Source organism: Neomonachus schauinslandi, chromosome 16, assembly GCF_002201575.2.
Source record: "Neomonachus schauinslandi chromosome 16, ASM220157v2, whole genome shotgun sequence".
Classification (NCBI taxonomy): Eukaryota; Metazoa; Chordata; class Mammalia; order Carnivora; family Phocidae; genus Neomonachus; species Neomonachus schauinslandi.
Window position 1 is genome coordinate 23,233,388 of NC_058418.1, and position 20,992 is coordinate 23,254,379.

General features: G+C 39.2%; 1 protein-coding gene across 2 annotated transcripts; it reads right to left on the reverse strand.

Annotated features, from left to right (window-relative positions):
• Positions 1-1,597: 1,597 nt before the first annotated feature.
• Positions 1,598-20,526, reverse strand: LOC110593610 (histone-lysine N-methyltransferase SETMAR-like). 2 transcript variants are annotated; one of them, XM_021704893.1, is made up of 3 exons: positions 20,226-20,526; positions 13,355-13,451; positions 1,598-2,614 (listed from the first exon to the last, which is right to left on the reverse strand). In XM_021704893.1, the coding sequence occupies exons 1-3, from the start codon at positions 20,295-20,297 to the stop codon at positions 2,241-2,243; spliced, it is 543 nt and encodes a 180-aa protein (XP_021560568.1). In that variant the 5' UTR covers positions 20,298-20,526; the 3' UTR covers positions 1,598-2,240. The 2 variants fall into 2 exon arrangements, 1 of the variants encoding a protein (XP_021560568.1); XR_002481164.1 differs by lacking the exon at positions 1,598-2,614 and adding an exon at positions 11,084-11,099.
• Positions 20,527-20,992: the final 466 nt, after the last annotated feature.

A 20,992-nucleotide genomic window follows, 5' to 3' on the forward strand; every position in this document is an offset into this window, starting at 1 on the left:
TCAGGGATGGTATCTATCAGTCAGGAATCTTTCTTTTGCCAAAATGGAAAGCCTAGCTCTCCAAAATGGCTTAAGCAAAAAGGGTATTTACTATCTCACATAACCAAAATACACTAATAGTAGTACAGGCACAACTCAATCCATGTGCTTGCTCACAAGAACTACAGGGTCCATTTCTGCCTCTCAAATCTACACCCCTTGTTGGAGGTGGTAAGGATGATTGATGGGATAACTCAACATCCTATAACTAACTGCTCCTTTCCCGTCTCATCACATTTCACTGGTTCTTTTTGGAAGAAACCACTCATTTGGGCTGAACAGATCTGCTGTTTTAGACCAAAGTCCAGCATCCAGCTCGGGAAGTCTGACAAGGGGTCTGGGAATTGAGGGAAGGATGGATGGCCATAAAGCAACTACTACCCAGACTAAGTAACTATACAATACCACTTTCTTTCACATTGGTCCTCTGTGACCATTTGACTTCACCCTTGTGCTTGCTGCCTTTCATATAAAGTCCTTCCCACACTTCTGGTTTTAGCCTTTTTACCCTATCTAAATCTCAGGCTTCATTCTTCATCCTATACCCTAAATCTCAGGCTTCATTCTTGAGAGTAAGCAGGAGTCCAAAAAAACACTGAATAGATTCCTTGACAACCCAAGGATGGAGCAGTAAAATGAGCAGGTGACTCCAGACCAGGGCACCCAGCCAGGGGAGTAAATTAGAACTGAAAGACACTGCTTACAAATCTTGTGTCATAGTACTGGGCTGCTTCTACTCAAAGGAAGGGACATCTTTTTTTTTTTTTTTTAATTTGAAGTAATGCATCCCATGGTCTTTAAATCTTTGGCTCATAGTCAAATTCTACTTTAGGGGATTTCCATTCCATCTTTCCCTCCATTCCTCGCCTTCCCTCCTTCCCCCTCTCTCTCTCCAGGTAAGATCCATTCCAGATGTCCTTCTCTCACCTCTTAGCTTTTAGGATTCCTTAATTCTCCTTCACAGATTAGACACAGCAGATCACCAGGAGGGAGAGAGGCAGGAAGAGGGCCATCCCAGTATCTTTACCCCAACTTAATCCCTGGATGCCAGAAGGAGTAACTGCAATCTAGCTACACAATCATAAAGAGGCCATTAATTATGAACTGATAGGCCACTAACATTTTTCTTAAAATAAAGAATCAGAGTGGAAAACACATGAAAGAAGGGACTGGCTTTGTGTGACAGAATAAGTATCATCACTCAAAAGCACCACTGTGCCATGCATGTCTACCATGTGCATGGCTTTTGTGTTAGAAACATGATTTCTTTATTCAAAAAATATTTTCTGAGAGCCTGAGAGCTTTTGATGAGGTTGCTCATCTCCCTAAAACCCTCTTTACCTGGATTTTTGCATGACTGAGTCCTAAGCATCTTTCACACATACCTACACTCTGGGTTGTTCCACATTCCTCCAATGAAGAAGCCCAAAACTCAGGGGCAGCTTGTAGTTTTCCAGTACATTACATATCTTAGAGTCTTCATGTTCTGCCAGGATCTGGGAAGGTATTAGGTTGAGCCATATGAAACTGCCTTTATATAAAAATGAAAATGTTGTAATTTTCAGGAAAAGAAGTTTTATTCAACCAAAATATGCACTGTTAGCATTAACTGCTTTCCCCCAATGATAAATTTCTCCAAATACTATATATTTATAAAATTCAGCATTGTTAAAATTTATTCAAATCCTTCAATTACTGTTCTCTATTAGAGAATGTTCTGTTTCTTAGAGTTCCAAATGATGACAGAGTGCTAATCTGTTGAAAAAAGGTCAGATGAGTGTGATGGATATGGCAAAAGTTCTTGGCCCAATGCAGTCATTCCCTATGGTGGTCTGGGATTTCAGTGATCAAATGTTGTCATGGAAAAGTGTATGTCCATCCATGTCTGCTAACCAATGCAGAGTGCTTTTAGATCCATTTTTGATACATAATTTCAACTTCTTGACAATAAGATGCTACTGTTTTGCCTGAGTTAAAAGTAATGAAATACTCTCTTTGCAGACCACCATACAGTTACCAGAACCTTCTTTTTGGTTGCAATGATGGTTTTAACACGTTTGGGAACTTCTTCAACATCCAACCATTGTCCAGACCACTTTCATTTTTTGTCAAAGCTTACGATATTCTCCAAAATAGGTCTCTGCTCTTTTAAATCTTCAGGAATAAGCACATCTCTAAATATCTCAGTTTATGATTATCCATCAGTTGGTGTTACCTACCCACTTGTCCAACTTTTTCACCTTTCCTATTGCAGCCAGGTGTCGAGAAATTGTTGTAGCAGAAACTCCTAAGTCTGCTGCAAGGCCTCGAATTGCTGTTTTGGGGTTAGCTTCCACCATGGCTCTCAACTGATCTTCATTTAAAACAGATTTGGGTCTCCCTCGAGGCTCATTTTTCAGACTCAGATCCCCAGAACGAAATTTTTCAAACCACCACCGGATAGTCCTTTCACTAACAGAGCCTTTTCCAAAGACAGAATTGATGTTTCTACTTGCTGTGGCTGCACTATGTCCTAGTTTAAATTCATATAAAAATAGTATTCTCAAATCTTTCAAAGATATGGTACTGTTCACTTCTGTGGAAGAAATAAATAATAAAAATTCAACCATCAAAGGAAACTGAAGACCATAGTATCATTATGAATACTAAACAACACAACTGAAAATAGACCTGATATCAACTTTATCAATCATGGTCAAGTTTCAACTAGTCAAATATCAGCAATTTAATCTGGAGGATACATGTTTTTATCACTGTGTTCTGCTGCCATCAGTTTATATCAGGCGATGACATTACAGCAGGAATACAATTTCCAGTGATTTTATAAGCATTACCATAAAAGAAATACTTTTGAACTAAAATATGAGTTGTGCTTTTAAATCTACAAACTCAATGCCTGCCACACAATTTTTTCAGCACTATCAAATTAAGATCTCAGATCAATTTAATGCTTGGAAAAAAATGCTCCCATAATGGGTTGATAAATACTTGCTTCTGATGTTTTCTGACAGAAGTATTTGTAGGTCTTCCTCTTCCCTATTTCACATGATCTGAATGACTGCTACTTCACAAGTTCTTTGTTTTCTAAATCCTTATTTACTATGGAATTTTTCTTCTTTTGCCTATTTCACCTTCTTGGGCAGTTAATTTTGGTATAAATGAATAAAAATAATATTTCAGGTATATGAAAGAACTGTCTTCCATTTTCCCCTGGCAGTCACGTATTCTAAATGGCCCTAGGGTCCACTGCCCAGTGCACTTTTTAAAACAACATTACATACATGTGCCCTAAACCTACCAAAGGGTTAAAAAGGAGAGGGAGAAAGAGAGAGAGAGGGAGGGATTAATTCAGCAGAATTTAAATCTGGACAATGTTTGGGAGGAACCTTGGGGTAGGAAGGGGGAAGTTTTTCTTTTCAGCAGCTAAATTTAATTCCAGCCCCTTATAAGTATATATTCCTCCAATAGTAACTTGTCTGCCTTTTTCCTCCCCTATGCTTCCAAGATAGTAAAGTGGAAAGGGAAAAGGTTTCTATTCCTTTCTACCATCATTTGAGTTCTAAATTATTTCAAATAAGTTGATAATCTTCTATTACGAAAGCAGAAAAAAAATTCTGACCTTAACTATAATATACTGTTACCAAAAAACAAACAAAAACATATACTGCAAGTGTAAGATAAATAGTAGGAAAGTGAGTAGCTTTATTTTAGCCCCTAATACACTGAATGTAATTACCCTATTGTTTGTAAATGGAATAGGAATAGGGGAGAGGTTTCCCATCAATATAGTAGATTTAATTAATGCAAGAAGTCACCTCTTCCACTTCCAACATGCTAGTTGAGATATAACCGAAAAACAAAACTTGTTTTAATACAGAGCCAAATCCAAAAGCAAAAGAGAATTTACCAAGCGCAAAAAAGTGGGAAACACTCAAAAAAAAAAAGCACAGTGGTAAAGGGACACGTGAATAGAATTCATATCTCAGAACTACATACAAATAATGGAACAATCTGAAACAGAGACATTTTAAGACAAAATAAGATATTTTAAAACATGCCTTTAATATTCAAAGAGGAAACAAAGAAAACCGATTTCATTTGGCAAGAACAGACCATTGTCAAAGAAAAAAACTCCCACATTATATTTAGTCGTCACATCTCCTTAGATTCCTCCAATCTCTGACAATGCATTGGGCTTCCCTATTTTTCATGTCCTTGACTCTCAGAGTACCGATTGCTTTACCTTGTCAAATATATCTCATTTGGGTTTGGCTGATGTTTTCTGATGATTGGACTAAGGTTATACATTTCTGGCAAGAATACAAAGAAATGATGTATCCTTTCTCTATCATGGGTCTCAAGACGTGAATATGTTTTATTATTGTGATGTGCACCTTGATCACTGATTAAGATAAATTTTGGCAGGTTTCATCCCAGTAAAGTTACTATATTTCCCTTTGTGATTAATGAAGATCTTGGGGGACATACTTTTAATCTTTAAAAATTTTACTTCTCCTCAAATTTTCACTCACTAATTTTACAATCAATTGGTGGATGTTGTCTGCAACAATTATTACTGTGTTTAGCTAATGCTTATTTTTTACTTCCCTCAATCCATCCATCCTTCCACAGTTATTAACTGGAATTCTACTATAAGTGAGAACTGTTCATTTCCCCTTTTTATGTCTCTATCAGTATGGACTCATGGATATTTACTTTATTATTCTATGGATTATAATCCAATGATTTCATTATTTCTTTTGCTCAAATTGCTCCAGCTTTGGCCATTAGAATTCTTTTAGTTTGGCTCCCATGTTCTTTCAAACACTATCCCCCATCTTTTTTTTTTAAGTTTTTTTTTTTTTTTTTTTTTTTGACAGAGACAGCCACAGCGAGAGAGGGAACACAAGCAGGGGGAGTGGGAAAGGGAGAAGCAGGCTTCCCATGGAGCAGGGAGCCCGATTCGGGGCTCGATCCCAGGACCCTGGGATCATGACCTGAGCTGAAGGCAGACGCTTAACCGACTGCGCCACCCAGGCGCCACCCCCAATCTTTTTTTTTAAGCACTTTGTTACCTGGCACACATCAAGGTGTTCCAGGCACCTTTAGTATTTTCTGTCTCAGTCCTGGAATCAACCACTTCTCCAAGAAGTGGAGAATCGGAAATAAAAAACTGGATCCTAGGTTTGTTCATTACTGCTGGGGTATCATACCTTTTAGTCACTCTCAGTAGACACAGCTAGGAAACATATGCAAAGTAACCCGATACATATACTGATATCTCAGACTCCAAAACCAACCCGCCAGAGTTCATTTTAGCCTTCTCCTTTCTTTATGTGTTAGAAATCCAGTTTTTGTTGTCCAAACATATTTACCTATTTGTTCAATTTGAGTACATACATAAGGCAGTTTCAGAACTGTAAATCTATGCCCTTGTGACAAATATATTTACTGACTATATTACAAATGCTGTATTACAGCATTAATGTGCAGTTCTTTTTATCTTTACCATATCTTTACCAAAATAACCTGGTCAGTTCTTTTTATCTTTACCATAACAGTACAGTCAAGATGTTATTTTCCAAAACAACTTGGAATAAAGTTCTTTTCTTCCCCATCCCCCCTAATGTCATTTCTTCCTCATTCATGATACCCAGAGTTCCAATATCCTCACCCATTTCCCACCTACCCCCTATAGGTTACCAATAATCACTTTAGTTTCCAGTTTATCCTTCCAGTATTGATTCTACAAAAATAAGCAGATACACGTGTACTGTCTTATATCGCTTTCTTACACAAAAGACCATATACTATAGCTACTCCTGTGCTTTACTTTTGTCATTTAACAGTATATTATCTCAGAAACACTCCATATCAGTTGATACAGACCACTCTTTTTTTTTTTTTTTTACAGCTCCATTACTTCACTGAATGGATTTACCACACTTTAATCACTTTGCTATGTATGGGCATTTAGACTGTTTCCAATATTTTCCAGTTACATTGCATTACATTGCTGCAGTGATGTATGTATTTTTATATTGTTGGAGGTGTATCTTAACAGTAGAGTCCCAGAAATGGTCTTGCTGGGTCAAAAAGTAAATAAATACATATGTAGTATTTTTAAGTATCGCCAAATTTCCCTTTGGAAGGGCTATAACAACTCACATTCTCACCAGCAATGTACGAGAGTGCCCATTTCTCCACAGCTTCACCAACAAAGTACACTGTCATATTTTTAAATTTTTGCCATTGATAGGTATTATTTTAATTTGCAAAATAATCTTGAAAAAGAATGAAGTTGGAGAACTCACACTTCCTAACTTTGAAACTTACTACAAAGCCACAATAATTAAAACAATATGGTATGGGCATAAGAACAAACAAGACCAATGGAATAGAAAGCCCAGAAATAAACCCTCACACATATGGTCAACTGATTTTCGACAAGGGTGTCAAGACCATTATGGGAAAACATGGTTTCTCAACAAATGGTACTGAGAAAACCGTGTATCTGCACGCAGTGTGAAGTTGGACCATAACCTATACCATATACAAAAATTAATTCAAAAATGGATCAGAGGGGCACCTGGGTGGCTCAGTCATTAAGCGTCTGCCTTCGGCTCAGGTCATGGTCCCAGGGTCCTGGGATCAAGCCCCGCATCAGGCTCCCTGCTCTGCAGGAAGCCTGCTTCTCCCTCTTCTACTCCCCCTGCTTGTGTTCCCTCTCTCGCGTGTCTCTCTCTGTCAAATAAATCAATAAAATCTTAAAAAAAAAAAATGGATCAGAGACCTAATTGTAAAAACTAAAATTACAGAAGTCTTAAAGAGAACATTGAGGAAAATCTTGATGGCATTGGGATTTGGCAACAATTTAATGAATATAACAACAAAAGTAAAAAAAAAAAAAAAAACAGGTAAACTGGACTACATCAAAATTTAAAACTTCTGTGCAAAAGATACAATCAATAGTGAAAAGGCAACCTACAGAATGGAATATTTGCAAATCACATTATCTGATAAGGGGTAAATATCCAGAACATATAAAGAACTCCTACAACTCAACAAAAAAATACAAATAGCCTGATTTTAAAATGAGCAAAGGACTTATATAACTGTTTCTCCAGCAAAAATATACACAAAGACAACAAGGATTTAGGGCGCCTGGGTGGCTCAGTTGGTTAAGCGACTACCTTCGGCTCAGGTCATGATCCCAGGGTCCTGGGATCGAGTCCCACATCAGGCTCCCGGCTCAGCAGGAAGCCTGCTTCTCCCTCTCCCACTCCCCCTGCTTGTGTTCCTGCTCTCGCTGTCTCTGTCTCTGTCAAATAAATAAATAAAATCTTAAAAAAAAAAAAAAAGACAACAAGGATTTAAAAAGATGCTCAACATCATTAATCATTAGGGAAATGCAAATCAAAACCACAGTGAGATTATCAACTCACACCCACTGGGATAGCTACTAACGAGAGAAAACAAGTATTAGCAAAGATAAAGAGAAATTGGAACCCTTGGGCACAATTGGTGCAAGCCTCTATGGAAAACAATTATGTTAGTTTCTCAAAAAAATTAAAAATAGAATTACCATATGATCCAATAATTCTACTTCTGAGAATATATCCAAAAGATCTAAAAACAGAGTCTCAAAGAGGTATTTATACACCCACATTCATAGCATCATTATTCACAAGAGGCCAAAAGGTAGAAACAACCCAAGTATCCATCAACCAATAAATGCATAAACAAAACATAGTAATTACATACAATAGAATATTATTCAGCCTTGAAAAGAAATTCTGACACATGTTACAACATACATGAACCATGAAGACATGATGCTAAGTAAAATAACCTGGTCACAAAAAGACAAATACTGTATGATTCCACTTAAATGACATACCTAGAATAGTCCTATTCTTAGAGACAGAATGTAGAATAGAGGTTAACAGGGGCCAGCGGGAAGGAAGGAATGGGAGTTGTTTAAGGCTATAGAGTTTGTTTCGGGAGACAGAAAAGTTCTGGAGATTGATAGCAAAGATGTGAAACTACTTAACACTACTGAACTATATATTTGAAAATGGCTAAGATGGCAAATTTCATATTTTTGTATGTTAACACAATTAACAATAAAAATCAAAGAAAAAATAGATAAGTTGGACCTCATCAAAATTAAGATATTTGTGCATTAAAGAACACTATCAAGAAAGTGAAAGGAAAGGGACTCCTGGGTGGCTCAGTCCGGTTAAGCATCTGCCTTCAGCTCAGGTCATTATCCCAGGGTCCTGGGATCGAGTCCCATGTCAGGCTCTCTGCTCAGTGGGGAGCCTGTTTCTCCCTCTGCTTCTGCCTGCCGTTCCCCTGCTTGTGCTGACAAATAAATAAAAGCTTTAAAAAAAAAAGTGAAAGGACAACCTACAGAATGGCAAAAAAATACTTGCAAATCATACTTCTGACAAGGGATTAATACTGAAAATATATAAAGAGCTTCTACAGCTTAACAAACAACCAAAACAACACAATTAAAAATGGGCAAAGGAGTTGAATAGACATTTCTCCAGAGAAGATATACAAATGGCCAATAAGCCCATGAAAAGATGCTTAACACTGTTAGTCTTTAGGGAAATGCATGTCAAGTAAGATAACAGTTTACACCTACGAGGGTGGCAATAAAAAAAAAAAAAAAAAAATCGGGGGCACCTGGGTGGCTCAGTCTGTTAAGCATCTGACTCTTGATTTTTGGCTCAGGTCATGATCTCAGGGTCATGAGACAGACCCCCGCGACAGGCTCCTTGCTGAGCATGGAGCCTGCTTAAGATTCTCTCTCTCTGCCCTTCCCCACCTCCTCCAACCCCTGCTTACACACTTTCTCTCTGAAAAAAAAAAAAAAAAAAAGGAAAATCTAACAAATTTTGGTAGGAATATGAGAAATTGGAACCCCTGTGCATTGCTTGTGGGAATGTAAAACAGCACAACCACTATGGAAAACAGTTTGTCATTTCCTCAAAAGGTTAAACACAGAACTATCATATGACCCAGCAATTCTACTCCTAGGTATATATCCAAAAGAACTGACACCAGGGGTCTGAACAAATATCTATACACCAATGTTCATTACAACAACCCTAGTTGTTGCCCATTAGCAGATGAATGGATTAAAAAATGTGGCATACACCTAAAATGGTAATTATTCAGACATAAAAAGTAATGAAATTTTGATATATGCTACAATATGAGTAGACCTTGAAAACATTATGCTTAATAAAGTAAGCCAGACACAGGACAAATATTGTATGGTCCCACTTATATATGAGGTGCCTGGAATAGATAGGCACATTTACAGAGATACGAAGGAATGATTGCCAGGGATTGCGGAGAGGTGTTTGGGGGCAGGGCAGGGGTGGGGAGGGAGAGACTGCTTAATGGGTACAGGGTTTATGTTGGGGATGATAAAGTTTTAAGTAAAATACCAGTGATGGAGACACAGTATTGTGAATGTTTTTAATGCCACTGAATTGTACACTTACAAACGGTTAAAATGATAAATGTTATTTATATATATTTTACCACAATAAAAAAAGGTCTAACTTTACCCTAGTGATCTGAAATACCACCTTTGTCATATATTAACTTTCCGTATGAATTTGGGTCTAATTCTGCACTTTTTATTCTTTTCCACTGGTCTATTTGTCCCTGCCAATGCCACAGTGTTTTAATTATAGAGGTTTTATCATATATATATATACTTTTTATTTTCTTTTAATTAAGTAGGTTCCACATACAATGTGGGGCTTGAACTCACAACCCTGAAATCAAAAGTTGCATGCTCTACCGACTGAACCAGCCAGGCACCCCAGAGGCTTTATAATATATTTTAATGACTGGTAGGGCTATCCAACCCTGATAGTTTCTCTTTTTCAGTATTTTCCTGGCTATTTCTAAAATCAGTTTTATTGGGGCACCCGGGTGGCACAGCTGGTTAAGCATCCAACTCTTGGTTTCGGCTCAGGTCATGATCTCAGGGCAAACCCCAAGTCAGGCTCTGTGATCAGCATGGAGTATGCTTGAGATTCTCTCTCCCTCTCCCTCTGTCCCTCCTGCTCATGTTCTCTCTCTAAAATAAATAAATAAATCTTTAAAAATAAATAAAATACAATCAGTTTTATTGAGATATAATTCACATCCCATACAATTTACCCATTTAAAACGTACAATTTGGTGGTTTTTAGTACACTCACAGGATTGTGAATCCAGTTTTAGGACATTTTTCTACAAAAGAAACTCTGTACCCATTAACAACTGTTTCCCACTCTCCCCCCATCCCTTTCCAAGCCCTAAACCATTAATCTATTTATTATCTATAAATTTGCCTATGTGGACATTTTCTATAATTGGAATCATAAAGTATGTGATCTTTTGTGACTGGCTTCTTGCACATAGCACACTTTCAAGAGTCATTCATTTTGTAGCATATATCAATACTTCCTTTCTTTTTAGTGTCAAATAATATTATCAGTTGATGGATATCAGGACTGTTTCCACTTTTTAGCTATTAGAATAATGCTGCTAATAATATTCATGTATAAGTTTTTGTGTCCACTTCTGTGTTCAACTGTCTTGAATTTATACCTAGAGTAGAATTGTGGATCATATTATAATTCTATATTTAATCATCTGAGGAACTGGCAGATTGTTTTGAAAGTGTCTGCACCATTTTACACTCCTAATAGCAGCATATGAGGGTTTCAACTTTTCCACTTCTTCACCAATACTTGTTATTTTCTCTTATTATTGCATCTTAGTGGTGTGAAGTAGTATCTCATTATTTTGATCTGCACTTCCCTAATGACTAATAACGTTGAACATCTTTTGGTGTACTTACTGGTCATTTGCATACCTTCTTTGGACAAATTCCATTCAAATCCTCTGCCCAATTTTTAAATTGGGTTATTTCTCTTTTTATCATTGAGGAGTAAGAGTTCTTTATATATTAGGGATACAAGTCCCTTATCAGATGTGATTTGCAAATATTTTTCCCATTCTGTGAGTTGTCTTGATACCATCTGCAGCAAAAAAAAAAAAAAAAGTTTTAAATTTTGATGTAGCCCTATTTATTTATTTACTTATTTATTTATGTCATTTGAGCTTTGGGTGTCATATTTAAGAAAACATTGCCTAACCCAAAGTAACTAAGATTTACTGTTACGCTTTCCTCTAGGAGTTTTATAGTTTTATTAGCTCTTACACTTAGGTTTATGATCTATTTTGAATTAATTTTTTTAAGATTTTTAAAAAATTTATCTTAGAGATATAGAGTGAGAGGGAGTGCATGAGCCAGGGGAGGAGCAGAGGAAGAGGAAGAAGCAGACTCCATGTTGAGCCCAACACGGGGCTTGATCCCACAACCCTGATATCATGACCTGACCTGAAATCAACACTTGGATGCTTAACCAACTGAGCCACCCAGGCACCCCATATTTTGAATTAATTTTTATGTATGGCATGAGATAGGGTCCCAACTTCATTCTTTTGCATATCCAGCACGGTATCCCAATACCATTTGTTGAAAAGACTATTCTTTCCCATTTAATTTCCTTAGACCTTCACTAAAAGTCAATTGACAACTTTTCCGGCTATTTTTGCATGTTTATTTTTCCATATGAACCTTAAAATCAGCTTATCTGACTCAATTAAACAAGCTGTTAGGATTTTTATTAAAATTGCATTGATTTTACAAATTAACTTGGGAGGATTAACATCTTTATGTTGAATCATCCTATTCAAGAACAAGGGATGCTTTACCATTTGCTTACATCTGCTTTAGTGTCTTTTAGGAGTGTTTAAAATTTTCCTTGTATAGGTTTTAGGCCATTCTTATTAAGTTTATTCCTAAACATTTAACCCTCCATGTTGCTATTGTAAATGGGCTTTTCTCTAACATTATGTTCAGTATAAGCTATTTCTATATATGAAAGCTGATTTTTGTATGTTAATTTTAAATCCCGATACTTCACTCAATTCTTTTACTGTATGAGTTAGTTTTATTATTAATTCTTTGGAGTCCAGCTATACATGATCTGCAAAGAGATATTGTCCTACTTGTTCTTTACCCATTTTTATGCCTCTTACTGATTTCTCTTATCTAATTGCCTTGGCTAATTTACCTCTAACATAATGCTGAACTGTAGTCAAGATAGAGAGGATGCTTGCCTTGTTCCTAATATGAATGGAAATGCCTGTAGCATTTCCCCATTTAAATAAGATACTAGCTTTAATGCTAAGATATATACTTCTGCAAGTTAAAAAAAGTACTCTTCAAATTCCCTGTGCCTAGAATTTACTTTCCCTGGTTTTCATATGTCTAGCCCCTTCATCCATTCATAACTTATAAAATATCTCCTCCTCAGAGACGCATTCCCTGGACCACTCAATCAAAAGTAGCCTTCCAGTTAACCTATAGGACAGTATCCTATTTTAATCTCCTACCCAGCACTTATTACTAGCTGCTATTTTCCCTGTATATCCCATATGTGTATTCCTATGCATATGTCTTCAACCACTATGACAGTACTGAACCTGTCTTGGAAGTAGATTTATTGCTGTATGCCCAAGATACATAGTACCTGGCATATGTTAGGCCCTCAGTAATTGTTTGTAATAAAACTACTACCATTTTGGGTTGACTACTGTTACAACATGTGATTTTATCATAGGAAAAAATAGGAATAAAGCTAGAAACTCAAACAAAATTGGAAGTGGGCAATTTTTTAGATAGTCTAAATCAGTGAATCAAAAAAATAACTGGTACTTAAAAAAAATTATAATACTAAAATCGAGGTTCCCTTTCTTCCAATTAACATTTTCTAATTAAAATTTCTCCTTAAAATTTGTTAAAAAATTTATCAGTAAAGGAGTTAACATTTAAATTGGATAAAGATCGGGCGCCTGGGTGGCTCAGATGGTTAAGCGTCTGCCTTCGGCTCAGGTCATGATCTCAGGGTCCTGGGATCGAGTCCCGCATCGGGCTCCCTGCTCCTTGGGAGCCTGCTTCTCCCTCTGCCTCTCTCTCTCTCTCTCTCTCTCTCTCTGTCTCTCATGAATAAATAAATAAAATTAAAAAAATAAAAAATAAAAAAAAAATAAATTGGATAAAGATCAACGTAAATGACTTATTGTACCCAGTAAAAACCAAAGATACACTTCAATAGATTTTAGTATTACAATTCATCAGCAAAAATTTAACTCACAAAAAATTAATTTTAACTTTATATAATGGAAACCATAAAAAAACAGAAAGGTGGTAAACTCTCTCAATTACCTGTAAAAGGTGATGATTTCTCTGAGTGTTTTACTTTTAGAAGTTTCCTATTAATAAATACATAACCACAGGGACAAGATTTACATGCAACAGGAACCTGGAGGGAGAAAAGAGGAAAAAAATATATTACTATTTCACTATTTATTAAATTTCTGAAGTGTTTATGTGGTCTCTTCAACTAAGCAATAAGTTACTTGAAGGTAGATTTGCATCAAGATAGTGAATATATCCATCATCCCTAAGTTTCCTCATACACCTTTGTCATTACCCACCTACCTCTCCTTAGCGTCCCCCTCAATATCCCCAAGCAACTACTGATCAGTTTTCTGTCACTACAGATCAGTTTGAATTTTCTAGAGATTTATGTAAATAGAATCGTAAGTACATGCTCTTTGTTTAGCTTCTTTCATTTAGCATAATTATTTTGAGATTTGTCCATGTTTTTGCATATAACAAGTTCTTTCCTTTTATTGCTGAATATTATTCCATGTGAAGATACACCACAGTTCATCTGTACATGTTGACTGTTTTCTAGTTTTAGCTATTACAAATAAAGCTACTATGAACTTTCATGCAGAAGTCTTCGTATATATATATACACACACACATTCTTTTCTCTTGAATAGCTAAAAGTGGAAATGGCTGGATCATATGGTAGGTTTAACTTTTTGAGAAAACTGCCAAACTATTTCCCAAAGAAATGTCCCTCCACATCCTCATCAATATTTGGTATGTTCTTTTTAACTTTAGTTATTGTAGTAGGGTCTCACTATGGTAATATGCATATCCCTAATAACTAATGATGTTGAGCATTTTTCTATAAGCTTATGTGTTGTCTGTAAGTCTACTCTGGTGAAGTGTCTATTCAAATTTTTGCCTATTTTTTAATTGAGTTGTTTGTTTTCTTATTATTAACCTTTAAGAGCCCTTTATATATTCTGGATACAAGTCCTCTAGTACATATATGCTTTGCAAAGGTTATTTGTTTGTGTCTTCTTTCCTTTTTCTAAATAGTGATTTTCAAAGAACAGAAGTTTTAATTTTGATTAGGTCCAATTTATCATTTTTTTCTTTTATCGGCCATACTTTTGGTGTTATAACACCAAACAATTGCCTAAGTTCACAAAGATTTTTTTTGTATTTTCTGGAAGTTTCATAGTTTAAAATTTTTCATGTAGGTCTATAATCTATCTTGAAATATTATTTGTATATGGCACAGGTAAGAATTAAAGTTCATTTTTTTTTAAAGAATTACTTATTTGAGAGAAAGAAAGAGAGCAGGGGGAAAGGGCAGAGGAAGAAGGAGAGAGAGAGAGAAACCTAAGCAGACTCTATGCTGAGCACAGAGCCTGACGCTGAGCGCAGAGCCTAACATGGGGCTCAATCTCACGACCCTGAGATCATGACCTGAGCCAAAACCAAGAGTCGGATGCTTAACCGACTGTGCCACCCAGGTGCCCCAAGTTCATTTTTTTTTTTTTAAAGATTTTATTATTTATTTGAGACAGAGAGAATGAGAGACAGAGAGCATGAGAGGGAGGAGGGCCAGAGGGAGAAGCAGACTCCCTGCCGAGCAGGGAGCCCGATGCGGGACTCGATCCCGGGACTCCAGGATCATGACCTGAGCCGAAGGCAGTCGCTTAACCAACTGAGCCACCCAGGCGCCCCCCAAGTTCATTTTTTAAGACAGATATCAAAGTAACTTTTCCAACCACAACATGACAAAGTTAGAAACCAACAACAGAAAGTAAAACTAGAAAATTCAAAAAATTTTAGAAATTAAACAACATACTCTGAAATAACCAATGGATTAAAAAAGAAATCATAAGGGGCGCCTGGGTGGCTCAGTCGTTAAGCATCTGCCTTCGGCTCAGGTCATGATCCCAGGGTCCTGGGATTGAGCCCCGCATCGGGGTCCCTGCTCGCCGGGAAGCCTGCTTCTCCCTCTTCCATTCCCCCTGCTCGTATTCCCTCACTCGCTGTCTCTCTCCTGTCAAATAAATAAATAAAATCTTAAAAAAAAAAAAAGAAAAAAGAAATCATAAGGAAAATTAGAAAATACTTAGAGATGAATGAAAACAAAAATACAACCTACCAAAACTCATAGGACACAGTGAAAGCAATGCTAAGGAGGAAAGTTATAGACCTGTAAAAGCTTACATTAAGAAAGAAGATCTCGGGCGCCTGGGTGGCTCAGTTGGTTAAGCGACTGCCTTCGGCTCAGGTCATGATCCTGGAGTCCCAGGATCGAGTCCCGCATCGGGCTCCCTGCTCGGCAGGGAGTCTGCTTCTCCCTCTGACCCTCCTCCCTCTCATGCTCTCTGTCTCTCATTCTCTCTGTCTCAAATAAATAAATAAAATCTTTAAAAAAAAAAAAAAAGAAAGACAGAAGATCTCAAATCAACAATCTAACTTTATAACTTAAAGAACTAGAAAAAGAAGAGCAAACTAAACCCACGCCAACATAAAGAGGGAAATAAAGATTAGAGATAAAATAGAAAAAAGAGAACCAATAAAGAAAATCAATGAAACGAAAGTTGGTTTCTTTAAAAAAGATGAACAAGGGGCGCCTGGGTGGCTCAGTCGTTAAGCGTCTGCCTTCAACTCAGGTCATGGTCCCAGGGTCCTGGGATCGAGCCCCGCATTGGGCTCCCTGCTCAGCGGGGAGTCTGCTTCTCCCACTCCCACTCCCCCTGCTTGTGTTCCCTCTCTCGCTGTGTCTCTGTCAAATAAATAAAATCTTTTAAAAAATAAAAATAAAACAAAATTAAGGGCGCCTGGGTGGCTCAGTTGGTTAAGCGACTGCCTTCAGCTCAGGTCATGATCCTGGAGTCCCGGGATCGAGTCCCGCATCGGGCTCCCTGCCGAGCAGGGAGTCTGCTTCTCCCTCTGACCCTCCCCCCCTCTCATGTGTTCTCTCTCTCTCTCTCTCTCTCTCAAATAAATAAATAAAATCTTTAAAAAAAAAATTTTAAATTAAAAAAAAAAAAGATGAACAAAATTGACAAGCCATGGGCGCCTGAGTGGCTCAGTCAGTTAAGCATCTGCCTTCGGCTCAGGTCACGATCCCAGGGTCCTGGGATCGAGTCTCGCATCTGGCTCCCTGCTCTGCAAGGAGCCTGCTTCTCCCTCTGCTTCTCTCTCTCTCTGTCTCTCATGAATAAATAAATAAATAAAAATTTTAAAAAATTGACAAGCCTTTTGCTAGAGACAAAAAAAAAGAGAGAAGACTTAATTACAGACATACCTTATTTTATTACTTTGCTTTATTGTGCTTCACAGATACTCTGGGTTTTACATATTGAAGGTTAGTGGCAACCCTGCGTGGAGGAAGTCTCTCAGCACCATTTTTCCTTTTTGTTGTTGTTGTTGTTATGATACGATTTTTTTTATTATTATGTTATGTTAGTCACCATACAGTATATCATTAGTTTTTTTTTTTTTTTTTTTGTTTTTTTTTATTCATGAGAGACAGAGCGAGAGAGAAAGGCAGAGGGAGAAGCAGGCTCCCAAAGAGCAGGGAGCCCAATGCGGGACTCGATCCCAGGACCCTGAGATCATGACCTGAGCCGAAGGCAGACGCTTAACCATCTGAGCCACCCAGGCGCCCTCATTAGTTTTTGATGTAGTGTTCCATGATTCATTGTTTGTGTATAACACCCAGTGCTGCATATAATACATAATACGTGCCCTCCTTAATACCCATCACCAGGCTAACCCATCCCCCCAACTCCTCCCCTCTAAAACCCTCAGTTTGTTTCTCAGAGTCCATAGTCTCTCATGGTTCGTCTCCCCCTCCGATTCCCCCCCTTCATATTTCCCTTCCTTCTCCTAATGTCCTCCATGCTATTCCTTAGGTTCCACAAATAAGTGAAACCATATGATAATTGACTTTCTCTGCTTGACTTATTTCACTTAGCATAATCTCCTCCATTCCCATCTATGTTGATGCAAAAGTTAGGTATTCATCCTTTCTGATGGCTGAGTAATATTCCATTGTATATATGGACCACATCTTCTTTATCCATTCATCTGTTGAAGGGCATCTCAGCTCGTTCCACAGTTTGGCTATTGCGGACATCGCTGCTATGAACATTGGGGTGCATATGGCCCTTCTTTTCACTACATCTGTGTCTTTGAGGTAAATACCCAGTAGTCAGCACCATTTTTCCAATAGCATTTGCTCACTTCGTGTCTTTGTCATATTGTGTTAATTTTTGAAATATTTCAAACTTTTTCATTATTATCTTTGTTATGGTGATCTGTGATCAGTGATCTTTGATGTTACCATTTTAATTGTTTTGGAGTGCCATGAAACCACACCCATACAAGACAGCAAACTTAATAAATGTGTGTGTTCTGAATGCTCTACCAATTGGCCATTCCCCCATCTAGCTCCCTCTCCTCAGGCCTCCCTGTACCCTAAGACACAGCAATATTGAAATTAGGCCACTTAATAACCCTACAATGGCCTTTAAGTATTCAAGTTAAAGGAAAAGGCACACATCTCTCATTTTAAATCCAAAGCTAGAAATGATTAAGCTCAGTACAAAAGGCATGTCAAAAGCCAAGAAAGGCCGAAAGTTAGGCCTCTTGAGCCAAACATAAATGCAAAGGAAAATTTCTTGAAAGAAATGGTGCTACTCCAGCGAACACACGAATGATAAGAAAGTGAAACAGCCTTATAGTTGATATGCAGAAAGTTTTAGTGGTCTGGATAAAAAAAGATCAAACAAGCCACAACATTCCCTTAAGCCAAAGCCTAATTCAGAGCAAGGCCTGAACTCCATTCAATTCTATGAAGGCTGAGACAGAAAGCAAATTAGTGGTTGCTAGGGGCTGGAAAGAGGGTGGCACTGAGAGTGACTGCTTATTGGAAACAAGTCTCACTTCAGAGTGATAAAAATGTTCTGGAATTAGATAGTTGTGATGGTTGTACAACACTGTAAATATATTAATGCCACTGAAATAGACCCTTTAACATGGCTTAAATGGTGAATTTTATTTTTACCACAATGAAAAAAATCAACTGTATTTCTATACATAAAGAACACTGATAAAACGAAAAACAATTCCACTCACAACAGCATCCAAAAAATTGAATTCATAGGGATAAATTTACAAAATATGTACAAAATCTGTACAATGAAAACTACACACACTGCTGAGTGAAATATTTAGAGGAGGCAGTACATTTCTCTTAACTAAGGGAGAGAAAGTAAAAAGAGGGAATTATTTTGAAAAGATAGACACTGCATTATGGCATAAAAGATGTCTTACAGATGGTTTTAATTGAAGGAGTTTCAAATGAATTCTACTTTTTCTAGTTAATAACAACCAAATTTTATAGACCAAGGAAACAGTTAAAAAATTTTCAAGGGTGGCGGGGGTGCCTGGGTGGCTCAGTCGGTTAAGCGTCTGCCTTCAGCTCAGGTCATGATCCCGGGGTCCTGGGATCAAACCCCACATCAGGCTCCCTGTCCGGCGGGAAGCCTGCTTCTCCCTCTGCCACTCCCCCTGCTGTGTTCCTGCTCTTGCTATCTCTGTCAAATAAATAAAATCTTTAAAAAAAATTTTTTTTCAAGGGATTATGACATGTTAGTAAAGGGTTAACAAAAGTCCTTCCTGAGGAAAAAAAAGACCTTTGGTTAAGTCTAGCACTCTGACCCTGGCAGCCTAATCAAATAATATTATTAGACAATACTGCTTATGGTAAAAATGGCCCGTAATTGGCATCTGGACTGGAAGGCATGAGGTGAGAAGCCATAGTTTTAGGCTTCCCTAAGTACAAAAAATATAATCATGCCATTCCCTGCAAAACCTTGGAAGCAAAGGCCTTACTCCTGGGCTAAGAAACATGTAATTTCTAAGCCATGGTTAAGTCTTGCAACCACTCCACCGTTTTGTTTTCACATCTGAGCTGTCATCTGGGGAGGCAGAGAAGGCCCCTAGTATGCTGTGAGGATCCTTACTGACCACAATTCTGATGCTGTTCTGATTACATGCAGTGTTTGTATCTGGGCGCAGGGTAGGCCTGAATGGCTAGCTGAACCCTAGACCACTGGTGGTCACAAAGCCATTGAATGACCTCATGAAATTAGTTTATAAAGCTGATATTAAAAATTCAAGAAACCACGCACAGGTAGGAATGGCAAACTCATCTTTTTAAAAACTTAGACAAATACATACCATTTTAAGAGGGGAGTGCTTAGAAAAGTAGGGCTTTTCAGCAGTGTTCTATCAAAAATTTAGAACAAAGTAATGATTATTTGGGTTATATGAAGTATTAAAAGACATATTAAGATCACCAATTTATTGACATCTAAAAGGAAAATATCATAATCGCTGCGGCCCTTTTTGTCACAGTATACATCTAATGGGAACAAAGCAGCCCTGCCTGGCAGGAGCGGCTTTCGCAGCCAGGAGCCAGGAGCCTGGACTCGGAGTCGGGCACATTGGGCATTCTCGTCGGGGCAGAAGGGGGTTGAAGGGGCCGTGCTCGTCCACTTAGGCCACTGCCCCCGCACTCCCGCCGCTGTCACCCAGAGCCGGCCGGGCGACTCTCGGAGGCTTCGGACAGGGCGCCCCGACCGCTCCAGACAAACCCACGCCTCCCTCCCGCGCCACGGGCCGCAGGACACACACAGTCGCCCGGCTAACGCCGCCAGGTGGGCACCGGCCGGACTGCGACCCCGGGAGTCTCCCTGGCATCCCCTCGGCTCAGCCCGGCCTCCCACCGGGCTCCCACCGTGGCCACCGAGCCCAAGGGCCAGACCACCCGGCGAGGCGGCCTCTCCACAGCCAACGGCCGCCGGCGACGGCCGCCCGTCCGCCCGCCCGCGCACCCGGCCCGCCGGCCCCCGGCGCCCACCTGTTGGTCGCACTCGGGGCACGATTTGGTGGCCATCTTCACTTCCTTGGCTCGAGTTGCAGACATGCTCATCTACAGCAGCAGCAGCAGCCGCGGCGGCAGCTCCCGCTCCTCCCCTCGTACCTCAGCGGCCCAGCGTCCATCCGCCCGGCCGCCGCTGGTCAGACGGAGGCTTAATCCGGAACCTGCGTGCCGGAGAGGGGGAGGGGCAGGGCGTGCGCCCGCAGCGGCCACGGGCCTCTCGCGCCGGAGCGCGCTCCCACCCGCACCAAGCGGGTCCTCGGGCACGTCCCGATTCTCACGAGAGGAGACCGTCTGAATCTTCCAACGGCACAATAGCCACGCCTTCTCTCGGCCCTGCGGACTGCGTGGGGGCGTGGTTTGGGCGGGACTCGGCAGTAACGGGCGTCGGGTTTGGCCAACGAATGCACAGATAGGGCGGGTCGTGGTGCTGGGCACGCCCTCTCCCCGGGAGGAAAGAGAACGTGAGTGAAAGAGGCGAAAGGGAAAGAGCTTACGCAGGTCCTGGTATTTAATACACTTTTTAAAAATGTCTGCAACTGTAGGGCGCCTGGGTGGCTCAGTTGGTTCAGCGACTGCCTTCGGCTCAGGTCATGATCCTGGAGTCCCGTCATCGAGGCCCGCATCGGACTCCCTGCTCGGTGGGGAGTCTGCTTCTCCCTCTGACCTTACCCCCTCTCGTGCACTCTCTCACTCTCTCTCAAATAAATAAATAAAATCTTAAAAAAAAAAATAAGAATAAAGAT